We start from the raw sequence: 25,965 nt of genomic DNA on the forward strand, positions 1-25,965 counted from the left end.
TTGGGGCCGATATTGTGGGATTTCACCTCATTAATTATGAGTTTCACTTCGGACCAGCACCACATCATCCTTCATGGGACTCATGCACCCTCACTATGCACACTCTAGCAACTTCAAGTGGCAGACTCCGACAGCAGTAACTTACACTCTCTCATTGCAGAATTTGGGGATTTATTTAGGGAGCCTCAATCCCTCCCTCCTATCCGCAACTGTGACCATCGGATTCGTCTGAAAATGGGAACGGAGCCGGTAGTGGTGAGGCCATACCGTTACCCACATTTACAAAAAGATGAAATAGAATGACAATGCCAACAAATGCTCAAGCAAGGCCTCATCCAATCTAGCAGGTCTCCCTTGTCGTCTCCAGTGCTATTAGTGAAGAAAAAGGACCATACTTGGGGTTTTTGTGTTGATTATAGAGAATTAAATACTCACACCATCAAGGATAAATTCCCCATTACGGTGGTGGACGAGCTCTTGGGTGAACTAATGGCGCCAACTTCTTTACCAAGTTGGATTTGAGCTCCGGGTACCATCAGATCTGCGTACACCTTACACATGTGGAGATAACAGCCTTCCATACCCATCATGGCCATTTCGAGTTTCTGGTCATGCCATTTGGGCTTTCCAATGCCCCCTCCACTTTTCAGGCACTCATGACCGAGATATTTTGGCCCCTTTTATGAAAAATTTTACTTGTTTTCTTCGATGATATTTTGATCTACTTCCCAACCTAGGAAGGCAACCTGTAGCACTTGTGTTCTGTGTTCTACATATTGTGTGCTCATCACTTATTTCTCAAGCACTCAAAATGCTCTTTCAGCAGCCCGGAGGTCGCTTATTTGGGCCATGTTATTTCAGCCTCTGGCGTCAAGGTTGACAGTACAAAATTCAGGCCATTATTGACTGGCCCCCTCCCCACTTAGCAACTGTGTTGAAAGGCTTCTTGGGCTTATCCGGATACTACTAAAAATTTATACAAGATTATGGCCAAATAGCAGCCCCATTGACGAGTTTTCTGAAAAAGAATGCTTTCATTTGGTCTGAGGTAGCGTCTTCCTCCTTTGAACAACTCAACCAAGCCTTAGCGTCCGCCCCAATGCTCCGTCTTCCTAATTTTGAAGATCTATTTATTATTGAATGTGATGCGTTCGGGGGGCGGCATCGGCACTGTGTTGTAGCAGCAGGGGCATCCCATTGCCTATTTCAGCAGACAACTGGTCACCCATCATCACAAATTAACTGCCTATGAGCGAGAACTGATTGGCTTAGCCAAAGCCATTCAGCATTGGAGGCCATATCTGTGGGGCTGCCACTTCCTCATCCGAACTGACCACTGCAGCCTGAAGTACCTGTTGGACCAACGCCTTACCACTTCACCACAACAACACTGGCTCAGTAAATTAATGGGGTTCGATTTTCGGGTGGAGTTCAAACCGGGCCAACTTAACAAAGGCGTCGATGCATTGTCTCGCAGAGATGTGCCAGCGCCACAACTCAATGCCATCAGTCAACCTCGGTTCTTGCTGTTGGATTCAATTCAGGATGAAATTTAACAAACACCAGACTTCCTAGCCTTATTGCACAACATTGAACAGCAGGCCATGGACAACAATTGGGCTATCCAAGACCGCCTCATCTTGTACAATCAATTACTTTATCTTCCTGCCACCTCGGCCTTACTGCCCACCATCCTTTCCACCTATCACGACAGTACCCATGAAGGATAGTAGAAGACATATTTTCGCCTTAGTCGCGACTTTTATTGGAAAGGTATAAAAAGAATGGTAGCTGACTATGTATTTGCTTGCCAAGTCTGCCAACGCAACAAAACAAAAACTTTAAGCCCAGCAGGCGTACTCCAACCCCTACAACTCCCTACTCAGATTTGGGCCGATATCTCCATGGACTTCATTGATGGTCTTCCAAAATCATCTGGTAAATCTAGCATATTGGTGGTGGTGGATCATTTCTCAAAGTATGGGCATTTCATTCCCTTATCACATCCATATACACCTTCTCATATAGCTCAAATTTTCATGGATCACATTGTCCGACTTCATGACCCTCCGGAATCCATCACTAGTGACAGAGATGCAATATTTACTAGTAACTTCTAGAAGGAGCTTTTCAAGCTACAGGGCACCAAGTTGGCTTTCTCCTCAACTTACCACCCCAGACCGATGGGCAAACAGAGGTAGCCAACCACACTCTCGTGGTGTATTTGCTTTGCTTGGTGGGCGATCATCCAAAAACTTGGGTCCGTTGGCTCGCATAGGCCGAATTTTGCTACAATACTTCCTACCACACAGCTCTCAAGACCACTCCCTTCCAGGTGGTTTATGGTCGGAACCCCCTCGACTGGTCTCTTATATTGTTGGTACTTCTCGGGTTGCTGCTATCGATCAGGCATTGGAGGAAAGAGACCGCATGATAGCTCAGGTCAGAGCCAACTTACAACAAGCTCAAGCGCTCATGAAGAATACTTATGACAAGGGCCACCGTGACAAATCTTATACCCCAGGAGACTATGTGTTGCTGCGTCTTCATAAGTATCGCCAGTTGTCCTTCACTGCGTCCAAATGCAACAAACTCTCACCCAAGTACTATGACCCGTTCCAGGTCTTGGAATGCATCGGCAGCATGGCTTACCGTCTCCAGTTACCCCCTGATGCCCACATTCATGATGTTTTCCATGTTTCCCTGCTAAAGCCATTCAAGGGCGTCTCACCTATGTTGCACACTCCTCTGCCGCCCCTCCATGATGGTCTCGTCTTGCCCACTCCAGCTCACGTCTTCCAGGCTCATCGCGTCAATGATCGTTGGGAAATCTTACTCTAGTGTGCGGAGACGGATCCGGTGGAAGCTTCGTGGGAACCATTGGTGGAATTTCAGGCCCTCTACCCCAACTTTGAGCTTGAGGACAAGCTATTTCTCTAGGAGAGGAGTGATATTATGGACTCCATAGCATCTAGAGTCATTGCTAGACGTAGGACTTAAGTGGTGTCACTTTCAAATTAAGTTAAGGGTTGGTTCTAATGTAATTTTGAGTGACAAGTGTGGGGCTCATCATGGCTAGGGAGTGTTAGCGTCAGGGTTTGGGAAGTGTAAACGTCATGGCTGGGAAGTGTAAACGTAATAGCTTGGGAAGTGTAAACGTAATAGCTTGGGAAGTGTATGGCTTGGGAGTGTAAAACGTCATGGCTTGGGAAGAATATGTCTTGAAAAATGTAAGCGTCATGGCCCCTTCTTGTTATAAGAAGAACGGTAGTCTGTATGGAATGAAACATTAATCCAATTAGTTGTAGCAAGGTCGGATCTCCCTTTCTCTAACGAGGTCCAAGGTGAGGTCCCTTTGTAAGCTCAGTTATTCTATCCTTAGCTCTGTGCTCCAACTATTGGTCGATCAAGGAACTCAAAGTCTTCTTCAACGTCGCACGTCAACCTGGAAGGTAGGAGTGATCGTCGGGTGACTCGATCTATGGCGAGGGAACCTAACAACAACTCGGTTAAAATTATTGAGCTTGAGCTCGATTACAATTTTACGCTCGAGGCTAGGCTCGGCTCGAGCTCGAATTCGAAATATTTAAATCAAGCCTGGCTTGAACATAGGCAGGTTTGGGCTCGACTCCATTTGATGCCTCTCCTTTATGCATCCAGCGGAAAAGGAATAGAGGCTGGTGGGCTCATTTTAACTTTTTATTTTTCTTTTCTTTCTCATTTTTATCCTGACTGTCAACTTTTTTTACTAACAAGCAACAGCAAATCCAGACACTACAAAAGACCGTACACTCCCAACAAAAACTCGCCCACAAGACTCAACAAAGTAAGTACACCCACATGACCCAAGCACTGAGCAGAAGGACCAGACTGGTTACAGTACCATTACACCAGAAAAGAAAAAAAAAAGGAAGTCCTCTTGAGCTCGATCGCTATGGTGTTTTCTCCCAAAGCAAACATTCGACTCTTACGACGTTGAGATTTACAGTCAAACCCAATGGAGCGTTCGTAATCTACGATGCAGCAACCCAATCTTCTTCTTTCCTTCTCTGAACCGACACGTTCAAGCCGCCGGCCATATGAGCAGTCAGAAGGGGGACAAATGCAGGAATATCTTGGCGTACTGGGACGAGCTCGAACTGCTCTAGTAGTGATGCCACAACATACTTCATTTGTATGAAGGCCATCTCTTTCCCCAGACAAACTCTTGGACCGGCTTGAAATATTGGGAATTTGTATGGAGAGATGGTGTGATCCTCTGCATCGATCCATCTATTTGGTTTGAAATCTTGGCAATCTTCACCCCAGATTTTCTTCATCCGCCCCATACCGTAGGGGAAGTAGGTGACTCTGTCGCCCTTATACACTCGTGTGCCGTCAGGGAGTATGTCGTTGGCTGCTGCGTGCTTTGAGTCCCATGCAACAGGTGGGTACAGTCTCATACTCTCGCACAAGTAGGCCTTAAGGAATTTCATCTCTTTCATGTTCTCGTACTTTATGCTCCTTTCTTCGTTGGAGTGACCAGTTGCAGTTTCGACTTCTTGGACGAGCTCCTTCTCAACCTCCTTATGGCATGAGAGCAACCAAAAGAACCATGTCATGGCAGCCGAGGTTGTGTCTCTTCCAGCCATTATAAAACTGATAATCATATCTCTAATCAGCTCTTCATCCAGGCCGCTGGTTACCAGTCTCGAGAGAAGATCCTTCTTTATGTCTTCCTTTCTGCTTTCATCTTTCCTACTTCGGATGAGCTCCACAACGGAGCCACGAATCACCTGCATGGCCTCCTTGAGCCGCTTCTCAGACCCAATGGAGAGTGCTCGTTTGGCCTCCCACACTGCAAAAACTGGCGCCGTGCCCCGTTTTGCACTTATCTCGGCTGCAACGTCGAAGGCTTTGGCGAACTTGGAATCCGGGAGAGAAGGCTCCAAGCAAGCAGGGTCCATCCCTAGAGATAGCTTGCAGACGACGTCAAAAGCAAACCTTTTCAGGATTTCTTGCATGTTCACCACCTCTTTCTTCGTGCAAGCCGCCTCAAGGATGGGCATCAATCTCTCGTTCACTTCAGTTTCAAGCGTTCTGACCAGGAACTCCCGGAGGGACTTGGAGGTGAACTCGTGGCTGGCCAGCTTGCGTTGGCTGTGCCACATCTCCCCATCCACGTTGAATATACCCCGGCCGAGCAGGTCCCCGAGCAATTCAGTGAAGGGTCTCCCCTTGGGGAAGTTATCAAACTTGGTCTTGAGTATGTACTCGATGTTGTCGGGATTCCCGGTGACGACAGTACGACGGGCGCCGAGCCTGTCAATGAGAATCGTCTCGGAGGGCGACTCTGCCAGCAATTCGGTGTACCAGTCAAGGAGACGGAGCCTGTTCTTGTAGAATGGCAGCAGACACCCAAGAACAGGTAATGTTGGGGGGCCATAATGATTAGACCGCGGCGGCCGAAACCGCCGAAACCCAAGGACCGAAAAAATGCCCGTTAGAAACAGGACCGTGACGGAAACCAATGACGTGAATGAAGGAGAAAACATCTCAAACGACGGCATAAGAGAACTGAACAGTAGCAGAGGAACAAGTTCTGCTTTCTTGGGTCTGAGAGGTTGAGGATGATGGTGAGGAAGAGCGAAGTGTGGGAGTAGTATATATAGAGTGAAGTAACCGACCAGTCGCAGTCGACTCATGAGAAGATACAAAGTAACACGTGAAGGTTGACTTTACGAAGGGAAAGGCAACTACGCCTGATAGATCGATATTTCCAGAAATCGGATGATTATCATATAAATCAGTCGACGGAAAGATGAAAACCTACGGGGGAGTCTAAGAGTTCGTTATCCCCTTTTTTTCTCGTGTAGGCAAGCAATGAGTGGCTATGTAGCACCGTCCTAGATCCCGTTCACTGCAATCCAGGAATTCTTCGGGCAGATAACGGCGATGAGATTCGCAAAAAAGAATAAATTGCGGCTTCTTATCAGTCACTCTCCTGTGTCCCACCCCCACCGTGTAGAGTTCGTGTGCATTTTCGCCACCGAATTCTCTCTCTAGCAAAGAGAGGAAAGAGGCTCATTTTTCAACGGTTAGCTCCAGCCACTAAAGTCTCCCCTTACTACGAGGGGATTAAATGAGAAAAGTATTGACTAGAAGGATCCTGGGGCTGCTACTATAGCCCATCTTCTTCTGCAGCTTAAAATTTGAATGATTTTCAGTAGAATGGGTTGTCTCTCTGCCTCATCATCCAGTAACTAGGGTGACCGACACGTTCTCAGATGCAGCCATCTTGGTTCCTACACGTGCACTTATCGATTGAAGCCACTGATCAAATTTCAGTTCCTTTCCATTTCAAACAGTGCAGAATAAAGCCAAGATCTCTGTGGTCTGTATACACGTGCACTTATCGATTGAAGCCACTGATCAAATTTCAGCTCCTTTCCATTTCAAACAGTGCAGAATAAAGCCAAGATCTCTGTGGTCTGTATACACGTGCACTTATCGATTGAAGCCACTGATCAAATTTCAGCTCCTTTCCATTTCAAACAGTGCAGAATAAAGCCAAGATCTCTGTGGTCTGTATACACGTGCACTTATCGATTGAAGCCACTGATCAAATTTCAGCTCCTTTCCATTTCAAACAGTGCAGAATAAAGCCAAGATCTCTGTGGTCTGTATACACGTGCACTTATCGATTGACGTCACTGATCAAATTTCAGCTCTGCCTTTCCATTTCAAAACGTGCAGAATAAAGCCAAGATCTCTGTGGTCTATCTTCACGATTTAACTTTGCTAAGTGCTCCATCTAGAATTCCTCCTACCAAAGCCAAAGAGAAAAAAATATTTTTAACAGATTTTTTAAAATTATGGAATGAATGATTGCTCAAATAATAATATAAACAAATGTTTACTTTCACCACAATTGTACTTTGAACCCCAGTGTGATAGATCAATGTAACACATTGGTCATGGAGTGCCAACAGATAAGAAACATCTTTTCTTTTTAAGAAAATAACATGAATTTTTGTAGTTCTATGATCGTGTCTGTAGTGGTGTTGAACGTCCATTATAATGATGTTTTACATTTCATTAATTATTTTTTATAGTTTACAGGTTATATTATTTTTAATTAGAGAAAAGCTTTTTTAGTGACATGATTTTTATAAAATGCTTCTGAAATTTATTCAAAATTTTGAATGAAAGTTTAGAGGAAACTTCAATGATGTTCCAACAATCGTAAACTATATATTTTATTTGTGTTGGATCCAGAATTTGAAAGAGGTGGAACAAGTATGGAAGTTTTAATTTTTATGAAGTTAATTTTTATGATAACAAACACTTAAAAACGAATGTTGAAATTTATTTGAGAAATGTTAACGAAAAAAATTTTAAAAAGAAATTTGTTAGAACATTCATCCAACAACCCAATAGACCAACTGACTGGTCTTCACTTTAAGGCTAATAGAAGACTAATAAAGACAATGTTGCCACCCAAAAGACATTTTGACTAACACATAAAAAATACAAAACAACTGATGAAATCCATCTAATTGCATGATCGTCGATCGAAAGGATAGGAGTGAGAAATGCTTCTCTTTGAGTTTGTTCATCTTAGCCAATTGACTGGGTGATGAAATAAAGGAGACAACCAAAGAGAGTCTAACTAAACTAAGTAGAGAGAAGATAACATTGTGATTTGTTTGCCCAACCTTCCACACAACTTGCCCAAATGAAGGACTGAAAATTAAGAAAGAAAGCAATGCCTATCAAAGAAGGCAAATCAATTGTTTAGATTGATAAACTAGACATAACCGAGAAAAGGTACTAGAAGTACCCGTATGCTCTACCAGCCAATCAGACTGAAGAAATGTGAAGAATCATGTTATGAAAGCTATCAACCAAACCGTGACCTACCATCACATTTAGTAGCTTGAAATTATAAATTTAAGTCTTTTTTATTTTACTTTTATAAATAATTTGATTGATTTTTTTAAAATGACAAAATATAATGTTCTAGGAAAAATGGTTCTTAAACAGCTAGTTTTTAAACCCTTTGATTTCATCTATTTAAATAATTTCGCACGTTACACTGTTCACCAAGTCTATTATAGTGAACACAAAGCTTTCCATGCATCCTTAACACTATGATTTCCAAATCAAATAGGACGGGCCATAATAAGGAGGTATTTGAGAAGAACTACACAATGGTACTTGTGATTTTGAAATTTAGTGAGTACTTGGAATTTTAGTGTAGAAGTTAATTAAGGTTAATTTGAAATCAATTGATTTGAGCTTAGTTTTATTTTGGTTGCGAGTCTAGTCTATTAAACTTTTAATTTGATGTTGACCATAGGTTGACTCTCTTATTGTTTTTTATGATAAAAAACTTAATAGATATGAAAATTTGCAAAACTAAGTATTTCAGATACTTTACCTTCAAGATTCAATGCCTCTCTGTTAAACACCTAGCCAATACTACCCAAAAGACTGGCCTGTTAGGAGCAGAGGGCATAAGTACTTAACCCAGGACCATAACATCACACCCACCATCACGAGCCGACGACCATGACAACCAAACTCTAGCGGCAACCACACTCTAGTGACGACCCACTCTAGTCTCTATTAGGTTGCCCCCTTCGCTTAGGACACTCGCCACTCAGGACTCTCACCGCGGGGATTCGAACTCATGACGTAGCGCCTGCTCTGATACCAAATGTTAAGCACCTAGCCAATACTTCCCAAAAGACCGGCCTGTTATGAGCGGAAGGCATAGGTACTTAACCCAGGACCATAACAATCTCAAGGTCTAAAGCTTCAAAACGATCAAGCCTATTGAAGAACTCAAGTAACATTGAAGAACGTCTCTTAAAGAAGAACCCACAAAGAAGAAGACTAGAGTTTAAGTGCAAAAGTCATATGTTAAAACTGAATCACAAATGTAAGAGAGATTTCCTAACTCTCTTCTTAAAGTACAATTGTGTATATGGAACTTTAGGACATACATTGCATATAAACATGTTTAAGAACATTATGTACATCCCTTAGAACATTTTAGAGCACTTAAACAAAATTATTCCCATACTTTAAAATTCAACTTAGTTGAACCGGCACTGGACTGATCGATGAGCCTTTGCTAATAATTGATCATCTAGGAGTGAGCAGGCCAAAACTATCAAGCATGATTGATCAACTTTAGTCGATTGATCAATCATTCAGAACATGACCATATCATACTATAAAACATGATTGATCAATCGAAATTTGGATTGATCGATCAACTTAATCTATAGGATCAACGGTAACATATTGATCGATCAGTCCATCGATCCATAAGTTACATCCTAACACAAATAGAGTCGTTATGATTGATTGATCAATGATTGATCAATCAACAGTCCAATTTTTGCAAACAAGTAAAAAATGACTATAGAGAAGTGAAAATTTTACAAAGTAAAATCAAAGAAAGGAAAAATTTTCACTCTTCACTTGGAGTGTTCCTTCTCCTTGAGAAATCCAAACTTCTACTTCTTTAGCAGCTCAATGTGGAGTGAGGGAGCTCGTCTAGTATTTAATGCAAGGAAAGGAAAGGAAAGGAAATAGTAGTGAATTATTCAAGGCTAAGGATCTCTCATTCACTCTAAAACATTTTTGAGAATTTTGTAAGTTTGAGAATAAATGCAATTTTTTTTTGCCAATCTAGATAGAAAGGGTCAGCTAGTGCTAGAATCTAGCCAATCTCTTGGGGAGATTGTAATTGTAAAAAAAAAAAAGTGTATGGAGCTACACGTGGCTTAATGAGAGTTGGAATCACTTTGCATAAATTCCATCTATTAGAGTTTTGGCAAGGTAGAATTTCCCAAGAAAGGGTTCTTGAGAAGTGAATACCTATAAGGAAACATCAATAACAAAAATTATCTTTGTCTTATGTGGTGTGAATGTTTATTTTTCGTTGAAATTGCAAATTTGCATGATTTTTCATTTAAACACTTTACATAATTTTTTATTTGAATTATTCAATTCACCCCGCTCTATAGAAGCCACCCAGGCTAACAATTGGTATCAGAGTAGGCCAAACACTTACTTGAAATAAAAATCCACTTGATTTTTAAAAAGATTAAAATTGCATCTTGAGATAAATTGGTCCTTCTCGAAGGACAATCCGCCAACCATCCTCCTTTGTTCAATGGATCAAACTTTGGATATTGGAAGGTAAAAATGAAATTCTTCCTTCAATCCATGGATTGTAACCAAGAATGATCCATTTGAGCCTCAAAAGCTTGATAATGGCATTTTGGCTGCAAAGGAATTTAGTGAGTTGACTAGGGAAAATAGGGAGCAACTCAAAATGAACTCTAAGGCCATTAACCTTTTTTTATGTGCCTTAAGACCCAATGAGTTCTATAGGATCTCCACATATAAGACTGTTATGGACTCAATAAGACTGAGTCATCTACTTTACTTTTATTATTTATGTTGCATTTAATTTCGAATTTTATTGATTTGTAATAAGACTTAAAGGTAGGGGTAGAATTGGGTTTAATAACCCTAACCTATGTTGATGTTAATTACCCTATTTAAAGGGTAAGGATGGAGAAATAAAGCAAGTTCGGAATTAGCATAAACTAGGGTAATTTAGGTTCCTTCTAGGCTCTCTATTCTAGGGTTCTTGGTGTGAACTCTCTTGGGGGTTTGCTGCATCCATTGGGGAGTCTTTGAGGAGATCTTGGAAGGAAAAGGAAGAGGAATTACCTTTCTCTTTCGAGCTACAAGAGAGGTCATCTCTTTCACGAAAATTCTAGTTGCTGAATTGGTGTTGACGTCAAGAGGTATTTGGAGAAGGGTTGGCGTGAGCTAACCAGGAAGGAGGACGAATTCTAGTTGCTGGATTGGTGTTGATGTCGAGAGGTATTTGCTAATCTTATTCCAAACATTAAGATTAGATTTATGTTTCTCTTTTACGTAAGGAACCAGTGCTGCATAAAATTGGAAACCCTACCTTGACGTGATCCATAAGAAAGGGGGTTCCACGTTGGGGCCTCAAGGAGCTTCCTTGACTAGTTGGGTTCATTCATAATTAAGAAAAGGAAACTCCTGTTCAAGGGGAATGAATTCAGAAAAGGGAAATGGGTTGTTCTTGAGTCATTACAGCAAGTAAAACCCTCTTGTCTTGAATCATAAAAGAGGGGTTTAATATCTGAGTGCTTAAACAGTCCTTTAACTTGCTTGTTGCATCTATAATTGAGAAAAGGAAAATCCTTTTCAATCCTAACGTGAAAGGAGAAGTATAAGAGAGTTCTTTTCACAAAAACGCGATATGAAACCCTCAAACAGTGCTGGATTCATATTCAACTCGCCGAGTTACTAGATCCATGTCTAGGGACCGTAACAACTTGGTATCAGAGCAGGGTAACCCGGCAGAGAGAAGCACCAATGAATACTTTGAATTGCTTGAAAGAAAATTTGATACTGTCCTAGAGAGGTTCTCAAAAATTGATATCGATATGGAGACCTTGAAGGGCAGGATGGATAGCATGGAGAATGGTCTAACTACTGGCAAGAAATTTGTTGCATTGGAGGAAAAGTTCACTCTCAGTTTGGAAACTTTGAAAGGAAGGATGGATAGCATGGAGACTGGTTTGAGCACTGGCAAGAACCCAATTCCGGGAGACCATTCGCAGATCAGAGGGGGAGATGAGTTTACTAGACACACGAGTTTCTCGGGTCAGCAAGGACCCTTCATTTCGGGGGGGCACCTCAACCATGGGGGAGGGACTGTACCCCTCATTCCAGATCAGAGAGACGGGGACCATTCATATAACAGAGGGGGAGATGAATTTCCGAGGCGCACGAGTTTCTCAGGACAGCAAGGACCCCTCATTCCGGGGGGACACTTCTACCAGGGGGGAGGCACTGTTCCGAGGTATACTAAAATGGAATTCCCTACTTATAATGGGTCAGAAGACCCTTTGATATGGTTGTATCGACGTGAAAAATTTTTTAGCCATCAACGAGTCCCAACCTATGACCGAGTCAACGTAGCTATTTTCCACTTACTAGGGGAAGCAACTCTTTGGTACCAGCTAGTTGAGGTTGATAGCGAGGTGGTAGATTGGGATGAATTTAAGCGACTGTGTTCTCTCCGTTTTGGTCCTCCGGCTTACAGTAACCCTTTGGGAGATTTGGTTTTACTACGCCAAACTGGGGCCGTGGAGCAATATCAAAAATTATTCCAAGAAAAATTAGCACGAGCCAGCAGTATGGTACAAGTGGATCAGCAAGTTGCGCTATTTACAGCAGGACTGACGGAGGCCTTAAAGCTTGAGGTGGAGCTCTATGAACCTGTTGACATATCCAGCGCTATGAATATAGCTCGTGCTTTAGAATTGCGACAACAGGCACAACACAGAAGACCTCCAGGGTCAGGGGAGCGCATTCCTCCGAGAAACAACCCGGGTATTACTTTGACAGGGGATCTGAGATCTAGTCATCCTGCAACTCCTTATATAAAAAAATTGACAAGTGCTGAGATGGCAGAACGGCGGGGTAAGAATCTATGTTACAACTGTGATGAACCATCTCAGGTTGGGCATCAGTGCAAAAGATTGTTTTTGATCGATAAGGTTGAAGATGAGGATATCGAGGTGACAGAGGATATGATTGAGGAAGAACCACCGGACATCTCCCTGCATGCCATTACTGGGCAGCAATCGGCCACAACTACGCAAAATGGGAGCGGCTCGACAACTTTCACCAGGTCTACCTAGCTTCTGAGCTTGAGGTCAAGCTCGATCTCCAAGGGGGGGCAGATGTTATGGACTCAATAAGACTGAGTCATCTACTTTACTTTTATTATTTATGTTGCTTTTAATTTCGAATTTTATTAATTTGTAATAAGACTTAAAGGTAGGGGTAGAATTGGGTTTAATAACCCTAACCTATGTTGATGTTAGTTACCCTATTTATGGGGTAAGGATGGAGAAATAAAGCAAGTTCGGAATTAGCATAAACTAGGGTAATTTAGGTTCCTTCTAGGCTCTCTATTCTAGGGTTCTTGGTGTGAACTCTCTTGGGGGTTTGCTGCATCCATTGGGGAGTCTTTGAGGAGATCTTGGAAGGAAAAGGAAGAGGAATTACCTTTCTCTTTCGAGCTACAAGAGAGGTCATCTCTTTCACGAAAATTCTAGTTGCTGAATTGGTGTTGACGTCAAGAGGTATTTGGAGAAGGGTTGGCATGAGCTAACCAAGAAGGAGGACGAATTCTAGTTGCTGGATTGGTGTTGATGTCGAGAGGTATTTGCTAATCTTATTCCAAACATTAAGATTAGATTTATGTTTCTCTTTTACGTAAGGAACCAGTGCTGCATAAAATTGGAAACCCTACCTTGACGTGATCCATAAGAAAGGGGGTTCCACGTTGGGGCCTCAAGGAGCTTCCTTGACTAGTTGGGTTCATTCATAATTAAGAAAAGGAAACTCCTTTTCAAGGGGAATGAATTCAGAAAAGGGAAAGGGGTTGTTCTTGAGTCATTACAGCAAGTAAAACCCTCTTGTCTTGAATCATAAAAGAGGGGTTTCATATCTGAGTGCTTAAACAGTCCTTTAACTTGCTTGTTGCATCTATAATTGAGAAAAGGAAAATCCTTTTCAATCCTAACGTGAAAGGAGAAGTATAAGAGAGTTCTTTTCACAAAAAACGTGATAAGAAACCCTCAAACAGTGCTGGATTCATATTCAACTCGCCGAGTTACTAGATCCATGGCTAGGGACCGTAACAAAGACCATAAAAGAAATTTTGGAAAAATTAGAGGTCACACATGAGGAAACCACTATAGTCAAAGACTATAGAATTAGCTTATTGATTGCTCAATATGATGAATTCAAAATGAAACTGAGCTAGGAGAAGAGATTTCCTTGTAGAGACAAAACGATAAGCTTCTCAAGGAACTTCCAAAGTCATGGCATATGAGGAAGAACACCATTCGTGAGAATGAAAACTTTAGAACTATGAGCTCGGTAGAGCTACTAGGAATCCTTCTCACTTATGAGATGAAACCTTAAGAAGTTGTAGAAGTGCAACCCAAAAGAAAACCAATTGCTCTTAGGGACAAAATGAGTGCCGAAAGAATCTCTAGTGAAGAAAGCTCCGATGAGGTGAGTTTCATCACGAGACACCTTCAAAAAATCTATAAGAAAAGGAAAATTTCAAAAAGGCCTACATAGAACTCAAACTAACAAATTATATAAGATGGGAAACCAGGACATAGAAGGACCAAATGTCCATACCTTGAAGGAAGAACTCCATCTACAAGCAAAGATACCAAGAATAAGAAGAAGAAGGTCTTGATCTCAGCTTGGGATGTTTTGTATGAATAGTCTAGCCGCTTGAAAGAAGAAGAAAGCGATGTTCGGCTCATGACAATTGAAGGCAATGATGATGAGTCTCCCACTTCTGAAGAGGTAACCGACTATAACAATGAAACTGAGCTTGAATTATTTTGAGAAAACTATATTCATAGTCTAAGCAGATACATAGAAAAATGCAATGCTCAATTACACAATATTTCAAAGCTCAAAGGAGAGCTTATTATCTTGAAGGTTGCTAATGAAAGCCATTTAATAAATACCTCAAGAAAATGTGGATTGATAGACAAGCTATCATGTGATCAACTTGCGTTTGAAAAGAAGAGCCTAGACGTAGAACAACAAGTTAAAATTCTATCTCTCATATCCACACCCTAGTGGAAAGTTGGAAAGAACAAGAAAAAAACAAAGCAAGTTCTCTCCCATTCCTCACATTAGATGCCACTATTGCATTGGGGTGGGTCACTATGCCCACATTTGCAAAGTTAAGAACAAAAATGACATTCAAACAAACTTGGGTACCCAAATCAACTGAAAAGGTAGTGGTCACCCAAAATAACCTGGTCAAAACAAACTTGGATGCCCAAATCACGTAGCACGTCAAATGTCATCCCAAAAGGACCCAACTTAAAATGGCTCTCTAAGGGTTAAGCTTTTCGTTATGTAGGTTTGTCTTGGACCTAAGGCACCGAAAAATGTTTGGATTTTGGATAGTGGTTGCTTGAGACACATGACCGGTGATAAGAAGAACTTCATTGAACTCAATCCAAAAGATGGAGGTCATATAACTTTTGGAGAATATACAAAGGTAACCTAAAATGGATTGGTAAAATCAGTACTTCAACCTCTTTCATATTTGATGCATACAATGTTGAAGGGTTGAAGGGTTGATGGATGATTTACATAGAATTAGTTAATTTTGTGATAAAGGAAATAAAGTATCATTTGAAAATTTCAAAATCTTAGTGAAGAATAAAAACGATGAACTAGTTCTAGAGGGACACAGAAATAGGAACTTTTATGTTGCAAATATAGGGGGGTTAGTCAACACTAGTGTTAACATGAACTTGAACTTCCAAGTCAAATTCAAGTTCATTTGAATAATCTACATGAACTTCAACTTCATATTTGGTGTTAGTGTGGATGAGTTCATGTACATTGGAAAACAGTTTCTAGTATTAGTGCCCCAAAACGAAAAATATGACAAAAAACAAGAGAATGAGTAACTTGTAATAATATACTTAAATAAAGTATAATACCGAAACACCAAATTAGGTAAAACAAACATGATTACTACACTAATAAGTAATTTATTGTATAATTTAAATATATTAATATAATAATTAATTAAATTAGATATTATATTATTTAAAGATTGCAATTTATTGTACATTAATACAGTAATTACATGAGCCAATTAACTGTGCACATGAGTAATTATAAAAAAATAAATTTAAAAATAACATAAACTAATATAATAAATTAAGTTATTAATTTATTAATAATAGAAGATATACTTTAACATAAAAAGGAATGATTAAACAAAAAGAATTGATCAAATGCTTACTTTAACACACTATATATACTTTTATGTATTATTAATTAATAATATTTTTCCGTTAAATTTAAAACCATTGGTTTTATTAATTATAAAAATGGGTTAATTAAACCAAAATAATTGATCAAATACTACATATTTAATAGATAATATAATATAGTAATTAAAAAATAAATATAATGAATAAATAAAAATATCATTTTATTAATAACAAAAGATTGAATTTTAACGTAGTATTAATTAATAATATATGTCCACAAAAAATTAAAATGATTAGTTTAATTATTTATAAAAAAGAGATAATTATTGAAAAAAAATTGATCAAATGCATACTTTAACTATATTTTAATTAGTAGACTTAAATATAATTAAAGTATATTTAACTATATTTTAATTACCAAAATTCGGAGTTATTCTCGGAGACCCGAATAGGGGGGAGCGCAGGGTCCGACGTGTACTCAGGTGAGAACTCTTCGAGCCAGACACGGCCGCGCATCTGGTCGGGTCGCCAGCAGAGGCACATGAAATTGGACCGGCGCTTCTAGAGCTAAGCGGAGCCGGCGATGCCAAAGACTACTTGAGAGAGAGAGAGAGGGAGAGGTCATTGAAGGAGCTAGAAGCCACGGTGAGAAAATCTGAATTGGGCAGACTAGGTTTGAGACCATGAGACTGAGCATTGGGAGACAAAATTGGGCGGTGAATATAGTTGTAGTGAGGTCAAAGAGAGGCGGAGGACGTGAAGAGAGAGGGAGAAGAGAGGGAGCCCGAGAAGGAGAAAAGAGAGGGAGAAGAAAGCAGGAGGCTGAGAGGGAGAGAGAGAGAGAGAGAGAGAGAGAGAGAGAGAGAGAGAGAGAGAGAGGGACAAGGGAGAGGGAGGCCGAGAGGGAGAAGGGACAAGAGAGAAGGAGGCCGAGAGGGAGAAGAAAATGCGAGAGGAACAAGGAGACCGAGAGACAAGAGAGCGAGAGAGGAAAAAAAATCGGGAGACAATGACGACGCGTCCTGACGGTTCATCCAAATGAATAAAAAAACTAAGGAATCCTGATTCTGAAAATTATACCTTGGGCATCATCTTCGGATTCATCTGGTTCATCAACATGAATTGGGCAACTGTGCACTACTAACGTCGTCAGGAGATGAACTAAGTAATGTGGGTGAACTTCATCTCCTGATTCAAGTTGACTAACCCCCCAATAGTTGATTTAGCCTCAACTAGTGTCATCTATTTGGGTGTAAAAATTGGTGAATCTTGGTAATGGCATAAGAGACTAGGAAATGTCGAAATAGATTCCTTGAACAAATTAGTGAAGGAAACGTAGTGAGAGGACTATTGGAATTTTTTTTTTCAATCCTAAGAATGTTCTGTCGATCTCTCATCCTCTTCAACTAGTCCACATGGATTTAGTTGTACCTACTTAAATCTTAAGCCTATATGGAAAGCGTCTCATCAAAGTGGTGGTAGATGACTATTCAAGGTTCACATGAGTATATTTCTTTGCTCATAACGATGATGATTTCCAACCTTTGCCAAACTATGTGAAAAAGTTCAAGAAGAGCAAAGCTACAACATTGTCAAGATTAAGAGTGACCAAAAAGGTGAAATTCAAAATTCAAAATTTTAGGAATATTGTAAAAAGCATGGGATATAACATACTTTTTTAGCTCCTCGAACTCCTAAAAATGGCATTGTTATGAGAAGAAACCATACCGTAATTGAAGTGGCTAAAGCTATGCTACACGAATACAACATGCCACATAGGTTTTTGTCCGAAGCTGTAAACACCCATGCTATATCATTAACCAAGTTAGCATAATGCTACTTCTCAACAAAACTCCATATGAGTTTTATAAGGGCACCATTCCCAACATTACCTACTTTAGAACCAAAGGAAAAACTAGGTGTTGGAAGATAAGATCAAGCCCAAACAACCAAGGAAGGCCCACATATGTAAGATTATTATAAGATGGGTCACACGACCAAGGAAGGCCCACTAGATGGGCCCAAACCCATAAGAAGTTGGACCCATAATGATTACCAAGAGCTGACATCCTTATCACATCAGTTGGAAGATCAAGAAGAGTCAGAAAAGTATCTTTATCCTAGGGTCATGACCAAGAAGAGTTTTAGTTTAAGTTATATTTTTTTTTATCAATATTGAGTTACCTAATTATGTTAGGACTTACCTTAAGTGTTAGAGTTTGGGTGTAATTGCGACAAAGGTAGTTTTATTGTAATTGGACTCTATTACCTTTCTCTATTATAAATAGAGGTTCATGTACTCTAATTACAACAAGTTATTGATGTCAATGAAGTATTTCACTTTTTCATAAATTCAACATGGTATCAGAGCAGGTTCTGTCACGGAGGTAATGTGATCATTTTCTTTAAACCTTAAACCCTAGGTCTAGGTTAGTAGTTATTTTTTTTCAGTCCCTACACTCGTAGATTTTGTTGTGATTTCACCTCTATACGTAGTTTTTCATATTGCATGTTATATATGTACGGAAATATATTTGAGTCTACTTTCCAAATAAGAATGATTTGTTCCAATCTTATATAAAGAGAGTTATAAATATTTGAATGAGCGAAGGTCAAATTGAAAAAAGGTTCGAGCAGCAGCAGCAATCTTCAGATTTCGAGGTATTTTTTGCTATCAAGAACTAGAATTTATATGCAAAAATATATATTAAATTAAATATATATAAGTCTATTCTTTTACCTATTCAACCAATTTTTTATCTGAATTATGCACAAAGAGAAATCGATATTTGAAGCAGCAAAGGTCAGGTTGAAAAAGAGGTTCGAACGGCAATAGAAAGCCTCTATTTTTTAGGTATTTTAAGCTATAAAGAAAGAGACTTTATATGGATAATTATATATCAAGAGAAAGGTATGTAAGTGTATTTTCTGACCTATTCAACCAATTCTTGGTATGATTATTTTATAAGGAGATATTGATCTTGGAAGAGTCAATGGTCGTTCTGGAAAAATAGGAGAAACAAAACTTAGTTTGGCCAGATGACTGTTATGGACTCAATAGCATCAGGAGTTACCTGCAGGCATAGGAATTAATTAATGTGGTTTTCAATTTTCATGTAATTGATTTTGGTTTGGTTTGGTTTAGAATTTATTTGGCTTGAACCAGTGACCCAAGGGTCTGAATTGTATTTGGCGTCCTCAACCCTATTAAAGGGGATGACTAGGTTAATGAAAGTTAGCGATTGAGTTATAATTTAGCCTAGAGTAACTTAGATAACAGGTCAAGAGCTCCTTCAACCTCTTCCCCATTTTCCCCCAATTCCCCTTTCCAAAATTCTTTCATCATCACTCCATCAATCTACCTCAACGTCAAGCAAGGCAATGGAAGGAAGAGAAGAGAGGAGGGTGACAAGATCCATGGCTCGTGAGGATCCTAAAAAGGTGGTATCAGACAGGTCCACCCATGGCGACTCCTCTTCTCCAGAGGACATGCGTCAAGTGCTTTCAGATCTTCAACAAAGGTCCACTCTTCAAGGTGCTGAAATTATTAACATCCATAATACTTTTACCTATTCAACCAATTTTTTATCTGAGTTATCTACAATGAGAAATCAAAATTTGAAGCAGCAAATGTCAGATTGCAAAAGAGGTTTAGCAGCACCAGAAAGCTTCAACTTTTGAGGTATTTTATGCTATCTAGAACGAGGCTTTATATGGAGAATTATATATCAAAAGAAATATATGTAAGTCTATTTTCTTACCTATTCAATCAATTATTGTTAAGAATTTTTTATAAGGAGATATTGATCTTGGAAGAGTCAATGGTCATGATGGAAAAAAAGGAGAAACAATACTTAGTTCAGCTAGATGACAAAGACCGAAATCTATCAGATTATTTATCTTTTGATAATTATATTTTATGAAGATAGTTATACTTTGATGAAATTTATTTAATTCTAGTTTCAAAAGAAGAAAATTTCAGGTCAATCTGTGTTATGCACCTAGCCAATACTACCCAAAAGACCAGCCTGTTAGGAGCGGAAGACATAGTGTTAGATTCTCTAGCCATGGATCGAGTCACCCTATGCTCTCCTCGGTTTTCCAGGATTAAAGACAATGAAGATCTGGACTTGGGATTCTTGGAATGTCAAATGGTGTCTGCTAAACTTAGACGAGGAAGATGAACAGTCACTGGAGATAGACGACTCGGCAGGGAGAATATGAAGGGATTGTTGGTATATGTAAATCTCGGGAGGAAGTAGATGAATGGGCGTTGAGGGAGAAGAAGCTCGGAAGGGAGAAGAAGATATGTTGAGGAATGAGAAACTCAGGATGAAGAAGGTGAAGGGACGTGGATGGATGAAGGCTCGTGAGGAAGAAGATGAAGAGATGTGAGCTTTCAAAGGAGCTCCACCCTTAGGCCTCGTGAGAGAGAGAACCCGATCTCATTTACCTATGGCTCAAAGCTTACTTTCCATTCAAATGATGCCCCTATAAATAATAGGAACGCCCCCTTACGCAGCCAACACAAAGCCCAAGTTCTGACTGAAATTACATAAATGCCACAAAAGAGAACATTTAGAAAATTACATAAATTATCCTCTATGTCTACCTGCTACTCTAGATGCTATGGAGTCCATAACATCACCCCCCCTCCGGGAGAAAGAGCTTATCCGCAAGCTCAAAGGTGGGGTAAAAGGCCCGGAATTCCTCGAGTGGTTCCCAGGAAGCAGCAAGCACCTCGGCGTCAGCCCACTGAACTAAAAGCTCCCATGACTCGTGAAAGCGGCGAGCCTGCAAAACTTGAGCGGGAGAAGGCAGAGCATGACCTTCATGCATTGGCGGCAAGGGCGTGTGCAGCATGGGTGAGTCACCATGAAATGGTTTCAAGAATGAAACATGGAAGACGTCATGGATACATGCGTCTGGTGGGAGTTGCAGGCGATAAGCCACCTTGCCAATGCAAGCCAAGACATGAAAAGGGCCATAAAAATTGGGGGAAAGTTTGTGCCTCCGTGTGGCTGAAAGTGAATGTTGTCGGTAAGGCTGAAGGTGAAACCAAACATAATCTCCCAGAGAAAAAGAAAGGTCCCTACAACGCTTTTCATAGTTATACTTCATCATGGCCTAAGCTTTATGCAAGTTGGACTTGACCTGTGCAAGCATCGTGTCCCGTTTGCCCAACGCTTGGTCAATCAGCATCAAGCGAAACAAACCCGGTCCATAAGAGAGGAGGCGAGGAGGTTTACGACCATAGACCACCTAGAATGGAGTGGTGTCGAGTGCCGTATGGTAAGAGGTGTTATAATAGTACTTCGCCCATGCCAACCAATGTACCCAGCGTTTGGAGGGGTCCCCAAAAAAACACCGCAAATAGATCTCAAGGGTACGGTTTACCACTTCGGTTTGCCCATCAGATTGAGGATGGTAGGTAAGAGGAGAAGGCCAATTTGGTACCTTGTAATTTGAAGAGGTCTTTCCAAAAAGCACTGGTGAAAACTACATCGTGGTCACTGGTGATGGACTCTAGTAAGCCATGCAGACGGACAATCTGTTCCATAAAGAGTTGAGCTACATGTGTTGCTGTATACGGATGTGCCAAGGGCAGGAAGTGTCCATATTTAGAAAACCGATCCCCCACAACCAGAATGATAGATTTACTAGAAGAATTGGGAAGGCCCTTTATAAAATCCATGGAGATATCGGCCCATACCTGAGACGGAAGTTGAAGAGGTTGCAATAGGCCCGCTGGGTGTAGAGAATCTGCCTTTTTCCTCTGGAAAACTTGGCACGCTGAGACAGTCTGCAACCATATGCTTCAAGCCTTTCCAATAGAAGTCCCGACTAATGCGAAAATAAGTTTTGAGTTGGCCCTCATGAGTACTATTGTGCAAGGCAGAGATAATGCTGGTGAGAAGCGGGGAGGTGTGGTGGAGAAAAATGCGCTTCTTGTATAATAAGAGATTGTCCTGAATGTCCCAATGGTGATCCATAGTGCCTTGCTTAATCTTCCAATACAAATCTAGGAGCTCAGGATGGTTTTGAATGTCACCTCGGATGGAGTCTAGAAAAAGGACTCGTGGTTGACTGATAGCATGCAATTGAGGTTCCAACAAATCCCTGCGTGACAGTGCATCTGTGCCCCTGTTAAGGCGGCCTGGATTGTATTCCACCTTGAAATCAAAACCCATGAGCTTACTGAGCCAATGTTGCTGGGGGGAAGTCGTGAGACGTTGCTCCAGCAAGTATTTCAAACTGCAATGGTCGGTCCGGATCACAAAGTGCCTACCCCACAGGTAGGGCCTCCAATGCTGGGTGCCCTTGCTGCTGTAAGATGGTGCCAATGCCGCCACCAGAAGCATCACATTCAATAATAAACATTTCTTCAAAGTTCGGAAGTTGGAGAACCGGTGCCGAAGCTAAGGCTTGTTTCAGTTGTTGGAAGGATGAATCGGCTAAGTTGGTCCATGTGAAGGCGTTCCGCTTGAGTAAACTTGTAAGCGGTGCGGCGATCTGGCCATAGTCACGAATAAACTTTCTATAATAGCCGGCCAACCTGAGAAGCCCCCTCAAAGTCGTGACCGAATGCGGAGTCGGCCAGTCCAGCACTGACTGAATTTTGTTGTTGTCCATTTTTACCCGAAGGCAGAAATGACATGACCCAAGTAGGCGACCTCGGAAGTCCCCATCTCACATTTGGACTTATTTAGGAATAAATGGTGGGACCGCAGGAGGTGGAATACCTACCGCAGGTGCTGAATGTGATCACCCCAATTTTGACTATAGATCAATGTTGGAATTTGTGTTTGTATCCTGATAGATGTTCAGAGGCCCCGGAGTCGATGATCCAAGAGGAAGAGGAAGATGAGGAAGAAAGCATACCTGAGGCAATAGTAGTGGCAGCAGTATATGATGAGGGAATAGATGATTCCATGAAGGACTTCATCTTCTGAAATGCAGCATAGTCCTCAGTCGTAAGAGTCACATTTCCGGATGATGATTCAGCCTTATCTTCATTTTTCTCAACGTTAACTAAGACTGGGTTAGCTGTGGCCCAATCAGGCTTGCCATGAAGTTTCCAGCATGATGCCACAAGGTAGTTCTGATGGCCACAATAAGTGCAAAGTTGAGGCTCAGTACGGAAAGAATTCTAACCAGTTCTACCACCTCTATTTCCAGCCCCTCTCATAGTTCGACCCCCTCTCATATTTCTGCCCCGTCCTCGGAATGAGGAAGATGTTCCCCGATTGCCAGAGAACATCGCCGATGGAGAATCAATAGGAGAAGGAGGGGATGGATCTGGTATCCTAAGTAATGTAGCACTAATATCATCAAATGATGGAAGAGCAGAAGAACTTAGAAGTTGAGTTTTGGCCACCTCAAGTATGGTTTAATATTCGATAAGCAAATGGCTGCTGCCAAAGCTTCTCTTTGTCGTTCTTGAATGGCAATATCAGTGGAATATGGCTGAGCTAGTTTCCATTCTTGAAGAAGACCGCGAAACCGTGCCAAAAATTCATGAATATTATCTCCATGTTTTGTATGCAGCATGTTTTGTAAGACATCATATATTTTTTGTAATGAAGCAGTGCTTGAGTAAAGCTTGGCACAAGTGTCCCATATGTTCTTGGCGGTTTCCAAGTGGACCACATTGTTGGCCACCTGCTCTTCCATGCTATTAATGAGCCAACTTATCACCATGTTATCATCCTTAACCCACTTGTGGTAGGACACATCTTCTTCATCAATCGGAGAAAAGTTAACAACGTGGCTCAACGAGTAATAAGAACCCTCCGAACCGATTGTGACCAGCTCATGTAATTGGAGATACCTCTAAGTTAACAATCAAGATGTCATAAAAAAAAACAAGAACATATTTGCACGAGAATGGACGAAATACCCCATTCATGAGTGCCTGGAAGGTAGAAGGCCCGTTGAAAAGACCAAATGGCATCACCAAGAATTCAAAATGACTATGGTGGGTACGAAAAGCTGTTTTCTGGACATCATCAAGGTAGACCCGGATTTGATGGTAGCCGGATTTCAAGTCCAACTTTGTAAATAATTTTCCTCCATGAAGTTTATCCAACAGTTCGTCCACCACCGGAATGGGAAATTTATCCTTCACTGTGTGAGCTTTGAGCTCCCTGTAGTCCACACAGAACTGCCATGAATTGTCTTGTTTCTTTACCAACAGAACCGGTGACGAGAAAGGTGAACGACTGGGCTGAATAATGCCTTGAGTTAACATGAGCTCACATTGGAGCTCTATCTCATCCTTCTGCTAGTGGGGGTACTGGTATGGACGCACCACTACTGGCTCGGTGCCCAACTTCAACCGAATACAATGATCACAAGCCCGTATCGGAGGCAAGGCAACAGGTTGCTAAAATAAGTCGGCAAATGCATCCATAACCTTCGTGAGTTGACTGCTCTCTGAGTCTCAAACCTGAATAGTCTGGAGAGTACACGGTAGGGGAGCATGCATACCATGGAGCGTTAGCTGCTGGTAATCTGGTTGAAACTCATAGCAAGGGACTTAAAATCCCACAAAATCGGTCCTTACTGCTGCATCCATTTAATGCCTAGGACCAAATCAAATCCAGCAAGCGGAATGACCAAAAAATATGCCTGGAAGGTGTGGCCTTCAATGACAAAAGTGACTGCCGAACATAACCCCACACTGGTAATTTTCTCCCCAATAGCTACCGAAACATAAATGCCCAAATTGTACTGCAGTGGCAAGCCAACCGGTGGGCTGCTGGTTGGCTAAGGAAATTGTGGGTGCTGCCCGAGTCAACCAATGCAAGTAACATCAGAACCTGAATGCCAGCATGGACCTGCATCATAGTGGTGCTGTGTAACCTGTAATGGTGTGGAGGGAAATGGCTGGTGCTTCCTCTTCCGTGCCAACCTCTTCTTCCTCTTCTTCTATGAGAGGGCTGTATTCAAGATCCTCTACCTCTAACCAAAACAACTTCTTGCATAAGTGGCCTTGAAAGTACTTTGCATCACAATTAAAACAGAGCTCCTGGGCCTTCCGTTGATCCATTTCAGACTTGGAAAGATGTTGAATAAACTGAGGGGGAGACGCTGGCCTGGTAGGCTCGGCTGACTAAGAGGTGGGCTGCCCTTGACGCGGAGGGGTGTTGTGAGTTGCTGGAGCAGGGGGTGACACACCAAGGATTCCTTTAAGATGCGTTGTGTAGCATCCAGAGTTCTGGCCAAAATCATAGCACGGGCCAGGGGGGGGTAAATGCAATCCCACCTCAACGCTTACAGCCTCCAAAAAACCAGCAGTAAACAAGTTAACATACTGACTTGGACGCACAAACGGACTGGTGAGGGCAAGGCGTTCCTGAAATTATTTCTAATAACCTATGGATCCTGTCTGTTTGAGATTAACCAAATCCCCAAGGGGATTGCTGCATGAAGGGGGCCCAAACCTCAACATGTAGGAGTCTTTAAATAAAGCCCTATCACGCACGTGGCACTCCGAATCAAATTGGGAATACCACAGTAGTGCTTCGTCTAACAAGTGTAAGGCAGCCAAAGAGACCCACTCCTCCGGCTGGGTTCATTGGTGCCAAAAAAAATGCTCACACCGCTGCAACCAGATTAATGGATCAGCAGATCCGTCATAGGTCAGAAAGGTTAATTATGTGTACCAGGGCACATTTGAAGTGTTGTTTCCGTGAAAGCTCCCCAGAGGGGTTTGTGTAGGATGTAGAGGAGGCATAGGTGGGGGTGGGAGGTCAGGGTACTCAGCAGGGCATGTGGCACTGCCCGGATAGGGAACCTCACGTGGTCCCTGAATGTGGAGAAGTTGGAGCAGAGTCTCCTTAATCTCTTGCATATCTATGCGTAGAGCAGCTTGATCAGTACGAAGCTCGTCAATGGAGGTGCACAAATCAGCTGGAGAGGAAGAGTTGTGCAAGGTGGTCCTGTCTGATACCACGATGTTAGGTTCTTTAGCCATGGATCGAGTCACCCTACGCTGTCCTCGGTCTTCCAGGATTAAAGACAATGAAGATCTAGACTTTGGATTCTTGGAACGTCCAATGGTGTCTGCTGAACT

General features: G+C 41.5%; 1 protein-coding gene across 1 annotated transcript; it reads right to left on the minus strand.

Moving 5' to 3' along the window:
• Positions 1 to 4,013: 4,013 nt before the first annotated feature.
• LOC137963240 (cytochrome P450 94B3-like) lies at positions 4,014 to 5,549 on the minus strand. Its single transcript, XM_068810406.1, has one exon. The coding sequence runs from the start codon at positions 5,547 to 5,549 to the stop codon at positions 4,014 to 4,016; it is 1,536 nt and encodes a 511-aa protein (XP_068666507.1).
• Between the last annotated feature and the right edge of the window lie 20,416 nt (positions 5,550 to 25,965).

This window comes from Aristolochia californica, unplaced genomic scaffold (assembly GCF_029961685.1).
Source record: "Aristolochia californica isolate CCGP_79_NKW_82.1479 unplaced genomic scaffold, dmAriCali1.0.hap1 SCAF_4, whole genome shotgun sequence".
In the NCBI taxonomy this organism is placed as follows: domain Eukaryota; kingdom Viridiplantae; phylum Streptophyta; class Magnoliopsida; order Piperales; family Aristolochiaceae; genus Aristolochia; species Aristolochia californica.